Source organism: Poecilia reticulata, linkage group LG13 (genome assembly GCF_000633615.1).
Source record: "Poecilia reticulata strain Guanapo linkage group LG13, Guppy_female_1.0+MT, whole genome shotgun sequence".
In the NCBI taxonomy this organism is placed as follows: domain Eukaryota; kingdom Metazoa; phylum Chordata; class Actinopteri; order Cyprinodontiformes; family Poeciliidae; genus Poecilia; species Poecilia reticulata.
This window is the reverse complement of record NC_024343.1, coordinates 11,596,145-11,615,880: the sequence shown is the minus strand read 5'-3', so window position 1 is coordinate 11,615,880 and position 19,736 is coordinate 11,596,145. Positions and strand designations below refer to the sequence as shown.

Sequence of the window (19,736 nt, the reverse complement as noted above, 5' to 3'; positions counted from 1 at the left end):
TTTTCAGGATTTGTATCTGCTGAAGATCAAGTAGCAGTGGCAAGAATTTCCTTGTGGCCTCTTTTTGTTTCACTCTGCTGCTGTAGTATCAGGACCAGATGCATTACCTATGCACAGTGTGTAGTACATTGCTAAAGTATTAATACCACTTGATGTTTTTAACCGTTTGTTCTGCTATAAGCACAAACTTTTGGGTATTCAGTGTGACTGACCAAAACAAAGTAGTCAAAAATTGTGAAGAGGATGCATATTAACCCTCTACTGACTCCCTTTGACAGCCTGTTTAAACGATCGCCTGAAGAAGCTGTAGTCGGTCTGCATGTGTATAATTTATTCTTGGTATAAATTCTGCACTTCTGTGAAACCTTCAAGGCTTCATCCGTTCCAGCTTTCATCCACGAGTTATTAGCCATTTATCGTTCCTTTTTATTATAGTAGTTATTTCATGAAAAGTCGTACAAATATAGGTATTTCCTCATCATGTTAGATGAACGCCCCTCAAAAGTATTCACGTCTCTTGCGGATACGAAAGCCAGATAGTGGAACTAGTTGAAGCAGAACATCAACATTGCTGTCCAAGCATGTTAAAATACGGAAACACACAGAGCTGTATCAACCGGATGAAGTATGTGGGAGCCTTCTGAGGTTTGTCAGAGAACATTGGTGACAAACGAAGCATAATGAAGACCTAAGAATACAGCAGAAATGTGAGGAATTAAGCTGTGGAGATGTTTATAGGAGGAATATGTTGTAAAACAATCGTCCTGTCAATAACCAGAAAATGGAAAGGTTATGGCACAACTACAGACCTACCAAAAGTCTTTTGCAGCCTACTGTCTTGGAAGGCTGAAACGGTTCAGGCCAAACAATGAGCCTGAATATTACAGCCAGACTGGTGTGTAGACCAATGTTTTAGATCAAAGCATATTTATCTGCTAACGATCGACTATTTCAAGTCTAGACGTAAATCCAGTTGAGAATCTGTGGCAAGATAAAAACGATTGTTCACAAAGATTCTCCAATTACTGTGAGGACTTATGGGAGAAGAATGGTCCAAATGTTCCATTATGAGACATGCAAAGCTGGTGAAGAAATGGCAGGAACGACTTGCAGCTGTGTGTTTCTGCAAAGGATTGAACCACTTGAGAATAAATACAGACACACCTCACGTTTTATAGATCTTTATTGCTGCACCAACAATCTTGAGAAATACATTAGTTTGTGGTTTTAATGTGACAAACTCTGAAAAAGCTTAAGGTGAGGACACCTTAAGCTTTTTCAGATACTGTGGTACTGTGGAAACGTACCTGATTCCACAAACAATCAGGTACGTTTTCATTTAATCAGCAGATTGAGATGATATTGAGCTCCTGGCCAAAGTAAAACAGAGTTTAGATCTTATCTGTAATCTGAACTCTAGAATCTTTCTGTCAGATTACATGTCTGTCTGCTCATTTGATTGGGATGACAAATGAGCAGATATAGTTGAGTCTCTTCACACAGCTCACCTCCAGTCAGGACCCACAGGAAATCTTATTTTGTCCTTGTTCATTTTTTTTATTATTTAGATTTTATTCTCATTTTAAAGTGCAATAAGAAAGATTTGTTTTTCATAATAAATTATTCAGTTCAAAGCCAGAAGGCAGTAAAAACACAAGCACAAGTCTCCTAAACGCTTGAGTGATGATGTGCAGTTTAAATCAGAAGTTAAATGTTGATCTACGGCTGAGGGAAATGTCTATATGACCCATGTGAATATTCCCTTGTAGACTTGGTGTCTCTCGCTGTACAGTGTGAATCCCAGCATTCACTTGTTGGCTGCTCCTCTTCTGACTCGCGGCTCTTTCCAACAGCACTGAAAATGCCAAAGCCACGTTGCTGTGGATACCACTACGTATTTTCAGTGTAATACCGGCCAAACACACACGCGTACTCACAACAAAACAGTCTTCTTCTGTCTGTGTGCTACTACCTCGCATGCCGGCCTTTGTGCCTCGTTGTCTGGATCTGTTGTCCTGTGGAAGTTCCCATCTGAGTTCCTACCTGTCTGTTTGAATGTCTGTCTGCCCACTTGCTCCTCTGCTTTACTACTCAAGAGACGTGGTTGTCTTTTGTGGCAGAAAACCAGCACAAACAAGGAGATTTAGTTCCTTTCTGAAATACTTGCCGGGCTTCTCTGATTGCTTTTAATATGCTGCAGCATAACAGTGTTTCAGATCTTCTTTCTTTCACTTCCCTGTTTCTCCAATTAGTATTTCGTGCTCACAGTTTACAGGAAGGCAGGACTAGTCTACTGTCCTGTCTACCTACCAAGACCACCTCTTATTTTTGACCTCCTTATTATTTTCTTTTACACTCCAATAGACTTTAAATTGACACATTAAGTCAGGGTGCTTAAAACGTCGCCAGTATAAGATAATAATGAAGGATGTGGGTTCAAGCATTGTGCCCTTACTCTAAATAGCCGCTGGGGAGAAAGTGTAATTGTTTCTCGAAGTATATACTGCAGAAACAATACATGCCACACTTTTGTCTATTCGTTGAGACTTTCCGTCTTTCTGTACTTTGTATTCTGATGTCAGATGAATGCTGTCTCTTCTCATTCGGTGAGGAGGAACAGGGTGCACAGCTGCAACATTTAGATGATTTGTAGCCCTGTAGGTTGAGACGACCGAGAGTTTCTTTTCTCCTTGCAAATGGTCTTGTCTTTTTCATAGATATTCTTTTTAATATCATCTTCTTCTAGGTTTAGAGATAAAAAGGGAACAGATTATTAATATGTTAGCTGGCTTTTATAACTTTGACAGTGTCCAGACGTCTCTGGATTATTTTATCAGTGGGTAGGAAGGCACACATTTTGTGTACACACCTCAGTCCAAATCAGTTGATCTTGGCTACAGAGAAGGTAAGCAACGCATAAAGCATCAAAAACGCTTTGTTTGTAAGGAAACTACAGCGTTGAAGGATTAGGAAAGAGTCCTGACTCCTGCTCACAATAATTACTCTGTTTTCGTTGCTGGTACTGCAACTTGTCAGCAGCAGAGCCAGACTGAGATGGATTTCAGGACTGTACCGAAATCCAAACACTGAATCCGAGGCTCAGCCTCAGTATTTTTGAGTTAGTGACACCAAATCCTGAGCTTTTGACTTGGATACATTCTTGTAAAATTCAGGAAATTCCAACTGCATAAAATTGTATCTTTCCGAGTTGGCTTTAATAAGTTGGTGGCTGCTAAGACACTTTGGATCATTCCGTGTCCAATTTTGGCAACTACAGATATTTCTCAAGTCCCGAATGAGTCAATTCTGATCCTGCGAGCTATGAGTAGTTGGACGACTAATGGCAAAAACAATGCAACGCTTTTCATAGCGGGAAACATGTTTTTTGTTCTCTTACTGACTTGCGTTGCCAAGAGTTGCTCTTTCTTAAGAGTGACTTCAGTCAGTTAAAGTTTTCTCATGATAAACTTTTACAGACAGATTGTTCCTACCAAGTATTTAATGGAAGTGTCTGGTCTTTTCCAAACTGTTTTCACTGACAGCTTTTCTTACAGAGCTGTTTAAAAACAAACAGCATGAGGCTTTCCAAATTCAGTCTTGGATTTCCATAACCTCCTTGCTTTGCTCTTGTTCTCAATAGCCCCTTTTACTTCATGGTTCTGCCTTAAGAATTTAACTAGGAACCTCTCGTTACAGATCAATTTGGCCTGCGACGTGATACTAGGTGGTCCACCAAACTCAAAAGCTGTATGAGCTTGCAGATCACACACACCTCCCATTGTGGAAAAATGAGTCTGGCTTGAAGCTTGCAACCAACAACTTTGAGGGATTTCCCCAAGGCCGAACTTTGGGTCACAATCGTCACGCTGCTGTCCAGATGCAGTCAGTTGTTGTGCACATCATCAGGTCCTGCTGATCATCATATTTCTCAGATCAGTTAGACATTGGGCGGCAGCTGCTGGCGATGTTTTTGCTTTCATCACACTTGTTCCAGTTAATAGTGGTGACGGATGTGAGGGGCTGGTGGGATCCCACAAGAATCAATTTGTAGGAGCAAGAAAACAAAAGTAAAGGATGATCAAAAATATAAATATTTATATTGCTACCAAGCAAGTAGTTCTGTTACAATAAATAAAAAATTTCATTTTTTAAAAAGTTTTTTAAGTCAAGTTTTGTTGAAAAGGATCAATGTTGTTTTTAAAGTAAGTTTTTCTATGATCAACCTGGAGGGAGAAACTCTTTTGAAATATGTAAAAATAAATTAACTTGGAAACCTGGTATAGATTGTGTGAAAGTACCAAATATCCAGAAGTCGTCAGTTCTTCTTGTTTAACCTTAATTAGGACAAGTGGTGTTTTTAAGGTTTTAATGAGCACTTTTAAGGCAACAAAGATTCTTCAGGGTAGTTTGATGTTATGGTTGAGAGAGCAAATGAGAGTTGTCTGAAGACCTCAGGCTACGAAATCATGTAGCAGGAAAATGGACGCAGAAGGAAATGCAAATGGAAACCAAAGAAACCATCCCAAACCATTCAAACTGAACTCCGTGTTCAAGGATCGTAACGTTTTTGTTTTTATTACTCTATCTACCACTCTTCAGGTGGGCTCCAAAAACAACAACCAAAACAAACCAGTCTGGAATTCACCAACATGTGTGCTAACAGCCCCCTTAGAAACTGGAAGAATAATTTTTGGACTATTTAGAGAAAACCAGATATCCAGCCAGTTAAATGATCTCTATCTGTACAGGAGAAAAAACACCATACATATTGTAAAACAATGTAGTGGATTCATTTTAGCTTTGTTGCTTTGCTGTGGCAAGTCATGAATCTCTGCAGAACACAATTATTTCTCAAGACTATTGAGGCATACTGGAGTAAAATATGCTGTCCAGTGTGAGAAAGCATGCTGGTCACTGAGCACAGGTCTTGGATCCTCTAACACGATGGATCAAGCAAGCATGGAAAAAGAAAAGGATTGAACTATTTTTCAATTGTCTTTTGAAAATCCATGAAATGCTCTGTGTAGCTTACACAAGTTTAGCAATATTCTTTTTTTGGGGAAAAAAAAACAGCGCTTGCAGATATCTTATTGTGAAGTAGATTGATTGTTGCCATCTTTGTTGTCCATGTCATTAAAAAGCAAGGCAAAGTCTTATTTGTGCTAAATATTTGGAGAAGTACTTTGTGCCAACACCTTTGTCTGGCTTGGAAATATACATAGCTCTACAAATATGGTGATTTTTTTATTATAAGGCTGTCTTTTGAGGTGTGTTCAAGGAGAGTTTGCCGTCTTTTTATGGCTGTTGAAAGGTCTTTAAGGAAGGTGGTTTGTCTGTAAAAGCACCTTTCATGTACACCAAAAACAGGAGCCTGTTTGGACACAGGAACATTTCAACTCTCTGTGGTAGCACACAGATCGCCGTCATGTTCCAAAGTAAACCACTTAATGCACGCTGTTCTATTTAACATAAGAAACGAGAACCTCATCCATCACTTCATGCCATGACAAGCAGAGCCAGATGCAGTGTGCTGATTCAGTAAGTCTGAGTGGAATGTTAGCATGCTCCTGAGGAATGTTTCATTTCCAAACACTGGAATCTCAGTCAGAGGCTCCAGGCACAGGGGGCCAATTCAGGAAGCACGCTAAGGTAATCTTCAGTCCTGACTGTATGCACGATCCAGCTTGTCTAAACCCAGTTAAATTATACTTGGATTACATTTTAGTGCACGACTGTGGCTGGAAGGCTTAAAATGAACAGGAATTTGGAGTTTTCATACAAACTCATTAAATATATACGTGATATTTATAGTTGCATGTGAGTGAATTAAAATTTTGTTCAAACTTGTATACATGCTTTGCACACGATGACATGTTGGAAGCATTCATTTGTGCTAATTTTGATGGTTGCTTTCAAATGTTAGTTTCTCTGCAAATTTTTAATTGACACAAGACTAATGAAGAATGGATTTTTTTTTATGCAGAAATGTGATATGTCCAACACAATCATGGGGGAGACTGGTGACTTAACAGTTCTCCAGCAGTCTGTCACTGTCTTGCCTCCAGAAGGGAGGTAAGACACAAAAGGTCAAGAAATCCTGACCAAACAAGGAGTTCATATTCTGCAAACTTGCAGATACTGTTCAGTATGTCAACATTTTTGTCTTTAAGAACCTTTTTGAATTGAAATATAATATTCAAACTTTGGGTTTTTCTCAGCTGTAAGTCAAACTCAACATTGACAAAAAAATTTATCTCTTTGTGTTTCAAATTTGGTTCACACTTTTTGATTGCATTAAATTACAGACATGAATTCACTTTTAAAGGAATATCCTTAGTTGGACATTATAACGGTGGTCTCTTGCTACCTGAAGTAATTGCTCATTCATCTCTGTCTTTTGTCAGTTGTGCTGCTTTGTTCTTTTGTTTACCGTAGAACGTCCCACCGAGTTCATTTTAGCCAAAATGGTACAGAAGGTTGTGGGATTGGGTACAGACTGTGTTTTGTCTCCACCATCTGTTTGCCCTTGGACTGAGCTCCAGAAACTATCTGAAGCCGAAACATGTTGCTGCTTTAATCATCACAAAGGGTCTGTTCCCAGACCAGATCAAGCTTGGCTGAAGTCTTTTCTCAACAGCTACATCCTCATCTTATCTTCTGCATCTGTATTCACATCCCCAAAGTCTCTCTATGGGGACAGGTATCTCTTCACTGAGCTCTCTTTGTGTTTCTTCCTCCACCGCCTGCTTACTTCCCGTCTGTTTGCTTCCTTTCTGTGTTAATAGCTGATCCAGCTGTTGCTCCAGCGGCAGCAGCTGCCCAACTGCTACACCTCTCATGCACATGCAGGCATGCCTCTGTACAGACAAGTATGCCCTCATCCCAACTTAGACAGACGCACTGTCTGAGTGTGCCAGGATGTTCCCGTCTCTTCCCATCGGCTCAGTGGCCAAGGTGCGGATGTTTATCCTGTCTCCCCTTGTATATGTGTCTCACTTTGTTTCTCCCCATCTGTTTCCAAAACAGTTTCCCTTCCTACCTCCTTGTAAGTCAGTTTGTCCTGAGCCTTTTGGAAAAGTAGTGGTTTCCATTCATTGTTGCATATTAATCCAGTGAGTCATAAAAAGAGTCAAATTCCAGATTTACTTGTTCCATTTACCAGAAAACTTAGAGGACATTCTTCTGATTTGTGACCAAAACATGTGGGATTGTAGCAGTGAATCATGTGCTGAATTTATCCTGGGATCAGTGAATATCAGGCTTACTTGCCTGTCTCTACTGTGATTGAGGAATGTCGTTTAAAACAGAAGCCAAGACTAGTTTGAACAGTAGATTTCACCAGTTGGTGAAAAATTCAAAACTTAGTATTTTAACTAAAATTGCTGCTCTAGATGCTTGAAGGCCACTCTGATGGGCTTAGTTCTCACCGTCTCAAACATAATCTTGCATGCAGACAAATAAGTCTGAAACATCCAGTTTCTCTGCTCAGTCCTTTGAACGTACAGCTCCGCTAAAGTTTTATAGAATGTCTAATTTGGCTTTATGAGGTTACACCCTTTAGATGCTGCAACTTCTTTCGTTTTACTGCTTTTTGCTATATTTTAACCGAGCTTTGCAAAGAGAGCCAACTCTTAATGATTGCTCCCGTGGCTGAGCGCAGCCGCAAATGTGATTGTTTAATGCAGAGTTGACTGAATTAATGGTGAACATGAGGGTGACCCCCGACCTCACCGCCCTCTCCCCGCCAGTTCCAGTTTAAAGCAAATAGCTGTTTTTGTTCCATTTATATTGCAATATTGCCACAACTTTCCCACACAACGTTACTATGCATGTCAGCTGCTTTGGAAATTACAGCTCCCAGATATAAGGTGATTGGCAGCATCTGATTATTTACAAAAATAATGTTTTCTGAGTCCAAACTCCTTCATTGGCTCAATGGGCACTGGAGCACCCAAGACAAAAGACAGAATCCCCCAAATGACACTCCTTCCAGGACACTTTCTAGAAACCCCAACAGCTGTTGTTTGGTGGCCAAACACAGATAGTCAGAACCTTTCCTCCTACATCTTGAAGCTACAAAGAAGCAACTTTCTAACTTTCCAGAGCCAAAGCTGTGTGTGGCTGGTCCAAAATGTAGTTGGTTTCGCTCAAACTTACACAGCAGCTTGGCCTTCCTTTCTGGCAATTAGAGGTCATTTCATGTCCCTTCAACCAGATCATGATGCCTCCCACCTTGTCCACGTGGCACTGGGTGTAGATGTCTCCACCCACATCTGGCGGTGATGGCGGCCATGTGAAAGAGGCAACCTGTCTCTTCCTGTTGAGTGTTGTTTTTCCATTTGGAATCTCACAAAATCCAATTTCCTACAAAGAGAACTGGCCAAACTATCTGAGCCAACAACTGAGGTTAAATTGCCACGGGCGACCCTGCCAAGGTGATATAGTGCTGGACCAGATGGCCTCCATGATTATGGCGGTGCTCACTTTCTCCATTCCTCACATCAAAAATGAAACCAGCAATGAATGACTCATCAATATTTAGTGAGCCACATATTTTCTCTTTAGTTGAAGCTAAGTAGATGACTGAACAATGGCTATTCGGGATGCAGCACCCAGAAAAATTTCGGCTATTGATACTCAATGTTAACGTCATTATTGATATTTCCAATAGCCAATAATTAACGGTATAATATTTATTTCCCCACCCTTCAGACACCATGAAAAAATGACCGCTGAAATTACCTCTGCGCTTCAGTTCGTCACCCCACAGTCCTGCGATTCATCAGTTTCACAGCCACATGACCCTTGGCCCTAGCCAACTCCCACTCCTCTCCACCCACTGCAACAAGATGGAAATAACCATTAATATCAGTCCAGTTTTACTTATATGATCAATACTCACATGTTAAACATGGCTAACATCAGCTGATGCCAATGTCAAACTGGATATATCCTGCATCCATAATTGATAACTAAAAAAAAAAAAATCTAAATTCTTCTGAAAAGGTCTCATTAGTTAGGTCTATAGTGCAAGAAATGTTGTGAAATTAGAATAGAATAGATGATAAATGCACTGTATTATACCGAAATGGGAAAAGTCCTGTGCAACAGCAGGAGACAAGTGACAGTCAAACAAAGTAGGTTTAGATTTATTAAGACGGATATGTTTGAAAACACATACATTTTCTATACTCCCATGATCCAGTTATTAGAGTAACTTACCCCAAGTAAGGTCATCATTATTGTCTCAACCATATAGAAAATGGCATAGAGTGTTGTGTACTTCGTTTAGTATTAGAATTGTGTCAAAATGTTGTTTAATTTATTCATACATGACTGAAATCATCATAGGCCCAGAATTATTCATACAGTTGGCAGATTAAAATATTTTATATTCATACAAGAAATTTGTTTCTGAAAGAAGTGAGATGGGCAACACATTTAAAGATTAAAAAGTTCTAAAAGGTGTATAAATTAAATGTTTAATGTGTTGAAAGTGTATACCCTTCTCAGTAGTTGTTGGGATTTTTTATTTTCTTTTACATGTCACCAAACTTTTATCGGACTGATACTTTAATGATTTATCTTGATGATTAGCTCATAGTATTTATGGCTGGAGGGCTTCCTACCCGTATCTTTGGCTCCCTTAACAGATTCTTGGCCAGAGTCGAGTCAGGAATCTGGCTGGCCCACTCTGAAACATTAATATTACTTTGAGATAGAAACCTTCTAGTAAAATTCAAAAATTCTTTAAAGGTGCGATGAAATGTCGGCTTAACTCTCGTTGATGTTGATCACCTACGTTTTGTGTTGCAGGTGCTTCTTTGAGATTTTCCTACTGTTGCGAGAACAGAAAAGGAAAACTAGAGTCAGTAATAGTGCCCACATGTTTCACCACACATGCAAATGTTTAACTCTCCTCCTCCTCCTCCTCCTTCTTTGTTACTCTCACAAAACATTCTCGCCGCTTTTCTCTGTTGTTTTTGTGTCTCGTCAACAAAGCAGGTCTGTATGGCCGTTTCGTGTCACGTCTAGACCGGCATTCCATTGAAAATTTACTGGGACATTGTTTTGCTTTTTTTTCTCTGCCCCTCATCCTGTCTATTTTTCTGTCAATTTTCTTTATAGCATTCTTTCTTGTTGATGGCCTCGAGGGCTCCTCTTCTGTAGCCGATCTTTATTTCTCAGTGTTTCACTTTAATTCAACGTGTTTGTTTGGATGGAACGCTATAGAAGGCAGGCCATTGATAAAGGTATAATACAGTAGAGGATATAAAGGAAGAGGAGGGGGCGATGGAGGGAAAGAGAAACAGATGAGTTAATGAAAGTGTTCTAAGACGGGGGAGACACTGGAGTGGAACAGAAACAGATGGAAAGTTTAAAACGAGGGGAGAGCTCTGCGGTCCTGTGCGTTGATTTAAGCTGCCTGCCTGACTTGTCAGCACAGAAACAACTGGTGAACAGACTGACAGAGTCAAGGAGAGCAGATGTGTCCCTGCTGGTGATGGATTGATGGATGGATTTTTTTATTTTTATTTTAATTTATTTTTATTTTTTTTTTATCTAGAGGCTGATGAATTTCCTGCCAGAGCTGGACTGCTTTTCTTCATGAGTTATTCTCAGCCGAGCATCTGGTTTTAGGCCTTGAGATCATTAAATAAGATCAGTTCTGCTCTATAACTGAATCATCTCTCTTCCCTCTCTGCAGAAATCAGAATACAAGTACTTAGTTAATGTTCTTCATTGTACAGTATGTCGTGAATGTATCGTCATCACAATGTCGATGTGAGCAACAATTGTTGGCTGAGTCCTATGAACTTCAGCGTTTTTTATGCTATTGTAATATTTGGCCGGGTGGACAGTCTCACACCGAACACTGTTGACATGGCTCAAAATGGTAAACGTCCATCGGTGATGAAAGCATGAATGAAAAGAAGAAGAAAGACGTAAAGAATTGCCTCTTACTATGTTTGGCGTGATCCTTAGAAACCAACCTGACGCTCACACACTCCCTCAGATTCACTGTAGGAGTTAACAAAACCATAATTAGTCTCAGATTCACATCTTCAGCTTGCCTCCAGACAGATTGTGCACAGACCCACTCAGCGCCTCTCACCAGTTCTGCATCTAGTGTCACATGCTGAAAAAAATGTGTTTTTAATTGAAAAATGATCTTGCACATTCCTTCCAGAACTGAGTTTTTTTTTTTATGTTCACAAACTGAAGCAGAGGGTTTTCTTTTGTTTTCACTCTTTTGGAAAGTTAAGTTTCAAGATGAGTTCTGATTTTAAAATGCTGATTTAGTCACAGGAAGTGTTAATTTATGTGAAGGTTTATGCTGCTTGCATCTTTTGGGTAAACTATTATCTACAGTATATTCAGGGTGTTATTTTTTTTAAATATATTTTTTAAAATAAAACACGTGCAAACATCTAACTTTGCAAACAGTGATAAGTATACTTGTATGCTATGTAAATAATTTTAGGGTTGATTATCTGCTCTATGTCCTGTAAACTACAAAACTCTTTCAAGTGCATGTTTAATTGTGAACATTGCATTGGCTTTACCCATTGTTTTCTTCAGTTTTTGTTTTTCTGACATGTATAATTTTCCTTCTCACTGTACTTTAGAACATTTTTTTTAAGTTGAACTCAGTTAAATGTCTCTGCTCTGCTTTAAATTATATGTTTACACATATACACTACACACCAGAGCAAGACAGGCTAATGGATTTGTTTAACTTGACTTATAAGCACTTGTTATTGAATCTTAATGATGGTACTAAAATTTCTGTTTATTGCTTTCCATCTCAGCGTGAGTCGTTTCCTAATGTGCCTTTTGCTTCTTTCCCTCCTCATGACGACTTCTCTACTTTCCTTTCCCCTTTGTAATGTTCTCCTTTCTTAACACTTGTTGGGTGGTCAGATAAAAAAAATAAAATCTTGCTGCGATACAATAAAATTCAGTAACTATTAACCACCTGTTTATCTTTGGTCTGATCTTAGAAGAGCAACAACGCTCTATTTATTTGACTTGGAAACCATAAGTGGTCAAACAAATCCATGTTTACCGTCTTCTTGTTCACGGTTCTCTTGGAGAAATTTCTTTTAACCACAATAAAATATCAAACAGCAGAGCCTGAAGCTACAGTCAGGGTAAATGGAAATGGACTGTACTTGCATAGCGCTTTAAACCGCAGTCGGTCTTTCACCCTTTCATACACACGTCCACACACTGGTGATGCTAAGCTACATTGTAGCCTCAGCTGCCCTGGGACAGAGTGACACTGAACTGAAAACTGCATCTACCTTCTGTTCTTTGGTTTTATTGTCTAAAGATTTGTAACAGGTTCTAAAATTGCTTAATTTTAAACTCAACAATGCAAAATCACAGTTAGATTGAATCAGGTATAAAATATTACAAGTTTGCCTTATATAGCTATTACTGAAAAACAACAACAACCTATATTTAAAGTTAAAAATAAGATGATTCAAATATATTTTTCTTTAAAACCCTTAAATTTAAAGGGATGCACTTTATTTGTACAATGTACTGCTGTTGACAGCTGACACTCGGCATAATGGCTGCACTGAATAGTCGTCTGCCTCCAGTGAAAATGAGGCACTAGCTGACAGCTGTGCTGTCTGGATGTCCCACTGTTGCGTGGAATAGAAATTACTGATGTTCTGCTGCAATCTGGTAATCTAAGAGACTCGTGTTACAATGATTATAAGGCAGTTCTTTGTTATATTTGGTAGAAGTGATTAAAAAAATAACATTTCATGTTTTTCCCGTCAAACTGCTAAAGCACATTTCCTGTTTCTTGATGAGGCTTTAAATAATACAGCTCTGCAAAATAGTGAAGTGAAACTGCCCTGTTGTTCCTAGATATAGGAACTTGTTAGAGCATGTGTTAAAACTTCTCGACTGCGGATCCGTTTGTGCAGTGATTACATTTAGACGGGAAATTATCAAGAATGATTTAGAGCATGGAGAACATATAAAGATTACAGATGTGGATGGTATTTTATAATCTAACTTTACATTCAGTTTCAATCATGACCACCAATTTTCTTTAGAGGATGTCAGGTCTTTGCAGAGCAGCTGAACTCTTATGACTATCCAGCTTAGTGCACTGTGTTTTATTTTGGGGCAATGTAGTGAGGGGGCTAGTGAACAGTCATGCACACACCACACTTCAAACTTTTCAAACCACTGGCATACATGTATCTACTTCTTGCTTGTTGCTCCTTGGTCAGTGTTCATAGTTGAGCGTCACGGCATTGCCTCAGTTGCTATGTTTAATGGTGGTTTCTGACATGAGCAACATGGGTAAACACCCAGGGCGTTATCTTTTTAGGGATGGCACGAGACCATCGCAGATCGTAGCACAGAGATGGAAGCAAAGCAGAACACAAAGTTTGTTAAATTTAACATTGGTTAAATTTATCAAGTATTTAATATCTATGTGTTTTTATGGGAATATGGATCTTTCAGATCAATTTGAGAAGTAATTTTGATCATATTTCACATTTTATCATATCATGTACAGCGCGGCGCTGGTCTTGGTCTTGTCTCGGTCTCGTGTTAGGTGGTCTTGACCACAACACTGTTTCTAAGTATATTTTTGCTTAACTCGAGCTTTTGCAAATTTTTTGAAGGCTGACGGGAAATGTTGCACTCTGCTGCACTCAGCGGCAAACCTTGACAAGAGACGATCAGACTGACTGCTTGATGTTGATGTGAAAGGTCGCATTCAGTCAAATATGTGAGCAGAGACTGAATGAAGTGAAGGATGGCTGTGGTTCCATTTTAGTCTGAAGCTGTCCTCTCTCAGTGAGCTTTGTTTTGTAGATTCGATCATCCGAGTAACACAATATACACATTTTAAGGACTTCACTGGTTTACACAAAGCTCTCAAGAGTTTTTATCACCAAGATCAGACTTGCTACATTTTTCAGATGTGCATCAAGCCGTGCAGGCCACTTGCTCTGTAAATGTTTACAAAAATGATACACATCTTTTCGTAGCAATTCACATTTAGTACTGCACTCATGTTGTCTGCAGCCGTGTGTCAAACGTGGGCTGGGAGCCAACTGTAATGAACTCCAAAAGAGTTCAGGAGTGTCTCCCTGGCCTAGAATAAACACAGACGGGGGTAAAAACAGTTTGAGTTTTGAGGCTCCTCCTCTGTGTATTTTTATAAAACCATAAAGAACAGTATGCAGAGGAGTGCATAAGTCAGCCATTATTCCTTTGCAGCCTTCAGATTGGCCTCGCTCCCAAAGAAATCTCCAGCAATGTTCTTTTTTTTCCCCCTCCTCTTTCCTCTTATCCGTCTCAATCTTCTCAGTCTGTCGCTCTCCTGTTGTGTGGTGTTATTACTATGGTGTTCTGTTTAACATACCTTTTTTTTTCTTACCATTTAAGTAAATAATACACATACAATTGCTATTAGAAAAGCCTAACCTTGTAGAGCCCTTCAACGGTGAATACTTGAAAATTTGTTTTTGTAGTTAGTTGATCCAAAGATTATCATCTGCTGCAATTTTTCACTTTGAATTTGAACTCCCTCTAGACTGATATGGGAGGTGCTTATTTATCATCAGTATTCATACTCCAAATATTGAGCTTCTGACCCACAAAATACATGTGCTAGTGATCTTGCCTGTCACTCGTGAAATATTGAAGCTCTGCTAAAAAGCCAAACAAACCGAGAGGATGAGGAAGTTGTGCCAACACCAATAACTTCAACAGTTCTTGTTCTATTTTCATCTGTTTATGGCTGTCATTTTGTATCTCCTTGAAGAGTTTTGTAAAAAATTGTGCTAATATCATTTAATTTTTAACTTCGATTTATGCAGATATCATTCCATGACCCACTGTTGGGGTTTCTCTGGACCTTGGCCCAGTCCTTTCTCAATAGCAAACCTTCACTTTTCACTACAAGAAGCACTCATTGAAACCAACAATTAAATATTAGCACTTTCTCTCAAATGCCCGGTATTTGACCCCATTTTTTTTATTAAATGACACAGAACATTTGAAGAATACTTTCGTCTTTGTTAAATATTTTAAAGAACAAAAGAATTTACGAGTATTTGTTTGTCTCATTGCTGCAGGTGACCTACCTGGGCAAGATGACAATCTCCGGGACCCAGTTCTTGTCGGGCTGCACGGAGTCGGCGGTAGTGAGTCTGGTGGAACGTCGTGCCTTGGACCAACAGCAGGGCACCAGTCTCTCGAGCAACTCCCTGCTGGAAATCCGCCCCTTCCAGGTGCGCCTCCACCACCTGGATGAGCACGGCGAAGTCTCTGTAACCATGGACGCCTACCAGGTGGCGCGCATCGCTTACTGCACCGCCGACCACAGTGTAAGACCCAACATATTTGCGTGGATCTACCGGGAGATCAACGACGACCTGTCCTTCCAGATGGATTGTCACGCCGTGGAGTGCGAGAGCAAACTGGAGGCCAAGAAGCTGGCGCACTCCATGATGGAGGCCTTCCGAAAGACTTTCCAAAGTATGAGCAGCGACGGGCGCATTCACAAGAGCGGGTCAACAGATGACTTTGCCGAAGACTCGTCCACGCCTGACGACTCAACCCCAGATGACGGTTGAAGTCGAAGGCGCTTACGTTCTTGATTTCTGTTCTGACAAATCGAGGGGTGACTGGATGGACAGAATAACTGCTCTTATTCGTTTCCCCTGTCGTCCCTTTTTTATTTTAAATTTGGTAAAAAAAAAAAAAAAGAATTATATATATCTACTGTATGAACCAACATGCCCAGGATGATGAAGTAGCCTATAAATTGAGTGAAGGAAAGGCAGATGAAACGGTTTAAATAAGGACCTTACAGACATTAAAGTACTCTATGACCCTCATGAGGGTTTGCAGGCCCACAAAAATGCTACTCATCATTTCTCGTTCAGCTTCTGTTATTGTGCACCTCTCAAAGACTGTCTGTGGTGCTTTTTTTCAACCACAACACAAAGCTTTTTTTTTTTTTTACCCAATGCCATACTAACCTTGTTGTTCTTCTTGCCATGTAGGGACCAAACCAGAGTAGATAGGTGGCCTATTTAAGTTCACACTCAGAGTTTAGAGCCGGCGATGATTCTTTAGCTGTTTCTCTTTTGAAATATTTTTGCCTTCGTAACAGCAAATGCTGATGAGGAAGGGGGGGAAGCTTTCACTAAGGTTACCTTTTGTGATCCTCAAGACGTGGAAACTTAGCTTGAACGAGAGAGCGACAACGTGTGTCTCCGTTTTATTGGTACTGAAAGATACAGAGTATCTGTAAGACATAATGAGAAATAGATTATATTTTAGAAGTTCTCACTGGACTAGAAGCCTGGGCCAGTCTGAGACACCTTAATCGTCTACATCTGACGTTTGTTTTATGTATACCAAAATCCAGGCTACATTTTGCCTGTCAGATGATGTGCCTCACTTTCCTGTCTTGTCTCAGTGGCGTGTGTGCTTTATATGTTTTTCTTTGTATGTACAGTAGGTGTCGATGCTTACTTTTCCTCTGTATGCATATGCATGAAAATGCAATCTTCTGGGTGCGAGAGAGTAGAAAGACACGAGGAGTAAGTGTATGAAACGGTGGGGATCGTGTTTTTTTTTTTTTCTCAAAATCAGACATGGTACTGTGACCATTTGCTACATTACTCTCTTTTTTTTATTTTAATCGTTATCGTACACTATCCAAGCAAAACCCATGAGTCAGAGCGGGCCAGTCGCTGACGTGGTCGGACCCTGAACCGCAGTCATCCGAGGGAACAGCTCACACCTCCTGGCCACTGCTGAATGTATGAGTCCATCGTACTGTGAGCACGTCATATCATGCCCAGTCACTCCAGGCTCCACAAACCACCTCGCGTTATCACGACATCTTGAAGGGAGTGACAGTAAGTGGGGTGTGTGTCTCTGCTGCTCTGCATCTCCACTCCCAGACCGAGGCACTTTCTTCTCTGACAGCACTTCACTGGGCTGACTGAACACCGTCGGGTCACGTGGCTCCAATCAGCACATGCAGGGCCTTGTAAAAGTATTATTGTCCCTTGTAGTTCTTCCTCCTATTGTCACTTAAACAGAAATGTTTGTGTATTTCATTGGAATTTAATTAATGACGGACCTTAATAAGGTAGTGCATATTTGTGAGAGTGAAGTAAAAGGATGCGTTTTTTTTCTTCTAAATATCTCAGTAGTGAAACATGGATTTTTATTCAGATGCCATAAGTTAATACTTTGGGTAACCATACAATAACATATCCTCTTTTTAACGTGGGAAAAGAAGTTTGAATTTTAATTTTCCTCCACATGCTGGAATTGCTAATGGTAATTTTCAAATTTGACTTCGTTTGGGTGTCCATCAACAATTTAAGGAAGAATGGCAAAACAACTAAAGGTCAGATCTGTCGGATGGACAGATCTGACCATCCGATCAGGCCTTTCTGTTTTGTTAACAGAAAGGCCTGAGCCGTTGCTTTCTGCAGCTCCTCCAGCGCCATAATGTGTGTTTTGGCTCTTATTGAAGCTCTCCTTGCATGACCTGTACGTGTTACGTGGATGACTATGGGGTTGTGCTTAGACGTTAAGATATTGTTTTGCAAATTAACTCTGCTTTAAACTTCTCTACAGCTTCCTCCCTGCCGTGTCTGTCGTCTTCCTTTGTATTTATGATGCCGTTTGTTTACTGATGTTCTCAAACAAACCTCTGGGGCCTTCACAGAACAGCTGTATTTATATCGAGATTTAATTGCACCGACTTGGGACTCAAACTACTAATTAGAGGACTTCTGAAGGTGGTTTTCTTGAAAATTGTGAATTTTATTTAGCGGCAGCGTTGAACTAAAGAGAGCAAAACAAACGCATGCCCTGCTATTTTTCTTCTTTTTTTTCCCCAAAAGAAATTGAAAACTGTCAATTTTCCTCTTCTCCACTAATATGCACTACTTTATGTTGGACTGAAAAAAAACAAAAAAAAACTTGTTGAAATTAGTGTTTCACAAAATTTAAAATTCAAGGCATTTTAATACTTTTGGAAGTTACTGTACAAATACAATCCTAGATACAAGAATACATACTGTATGTACACAAAATGTATTTGAAACTTGCTCAATAAGCTTATGTAAATACAAATGTATCACTTTCCAAATATTACAACATAAATGGTGATAGCTATTTTAAATAAAAAAAAACATATTGAGAACCTTTATATGCTGAAATAGTGTAATTAAGCTGAACTGTGAAGAAGAAGAGACTGATTGTGTCTGGAAGTGTGTGTGCGTGTGTGTTTGAACTGAATGTGATGGGATATGTGTGAGAAGAGGTTGTAAAGTGAGGGGGATGATTGCAAAGCTGTAGTTTACTGGGCCCATCTCTGCCTTACAGCTCAGACACGCTTCAAATGTTGAGAGAAAAAAAATGTTACCATAACTGTTTTCTATATGGTGTGTGCGTGTGTGTACGTGTGTGTGCAAAGATCAAAACAGTTGCATATAAAGCATTTACCAAGATCTCAAGATGGTGTGGTCTGTTTTGTCTCCACATCACAGTCCTCTCTCTTCATTTATTCCCCAAGCTAAATCAGATCTGGCATAAAAGAGGTTCTTTTTTTAAAAATTATTATTCCGTAAACTCTGTTGGATTTGAACTGAATGGATTCCCTGCTGCGGCATCATGTGGGAGGATAAACACCAGGCATTCTCAGCTTCAGAGTGAGCAGAATGGCTCAGACACATGATGTTCTGACAAGGTGCCAGCACAGATGTAAAGCATAACCTCACTGTCAGCTTGTCCACATTTTCCTGGGCTTTGGTCAGGTTGTAAAGTTGTTTTTTTTGTTTGTTTGTTCACTCTAGTAAATGAGACGTATCCTCCAGCTCCACAACCGAACTATGACATGGATTTAGTATCTCCCACTTCTGGTACTGTGATTGTTTTTTTGTTTTTTTTTTAACTGCGTGTGTTCACACAATGCCAAGAACAAACTCACGAGCATGATGGCATTTCCAAATGTTTCGGTTTTGTTTTACTGCAATCATTCCTCGCATTCCTTCTCAAACAGTTCCTCCTTTTATTTGTGTTCCCGTAGTCTGCTTTCTCCTTAAAGTGCCCACATCAGTCACAAGATAACTGAGTCCCTTCTGTTTGTGTAGCAGGCAATCATTTTGCAGCCTAAGAGCTGCAAAGAATTGGATGCAAAATGGATGCTGAGAAGGATGCTAATGGGCCATGAAAGAGAACACTGCCCCCCTCTGGCAAGTACAGATACTACCTCTGCTTTTTAAGTTTTCTTTTTAGAAAACTTAATTTTCTTTAAAAAATACAAAAAAACAAACCTCTTTAGAGTGCTTTTCATTTGAGCGTGATTATTGTTCCTCTCAGCTAACGGTACACAAGTTCCACTGTTTATGCCTCCTTGTCTCTGCTGAGTGTAAATGTCTTGCCATTTTGCTCCTTCGTGGCCTCGTGTTTGGCTGACCCACTTCCAGCCGAGCTGCAGTGCAGAGGGGTCCTGCAGGGGCCCAGGAAGGAGGCCACCCCCGGCCAGTTGCCTCTCTGCTCCGCAGAGGCCCGAGCCAGCCACGGTTCACAATGCTGCTCTGTTAGCACTCCAGTTGGCTGCTTCTCTCTTCCTGAGTCTCACAGTTGCCTGTCTATCCCCCTGCCAAGGCCCTGCACACTTGAGGTCAGTTTGGGAAACGTGTGGTGCCAATATG

The 19,736-nt window shown here is 40.0% G+C and overlaps 1 protein-coding gene across 1 annotated transcript in view; it reads left to right on the top strand.

Moving 5' to 3' along the window:
• The window catches only part of pid1 (phosphotyrosine interaction domain containing 1), a 29,991-nt gene extending 11,455 nt beyond the window's left edge, over positions 1 to 18,536 (top strand). Inside the window, exon 3 of the mRNA XM_008425404.2 lies at positions 15,123 to 18,536. Coding sequence (XP_008423626.1) covers positions 15,123 to 15,623 — 501 coding nt within the window. The 3' untranslated portion in view covers positions 15,624 to 18,536. The remainder of the gene's footprint in view (positions 1 to 15,122) is intronic.
• The last annotated feature ends 1,200 nt before the right edge of the window (positions 18,537 to 19,736 follow it).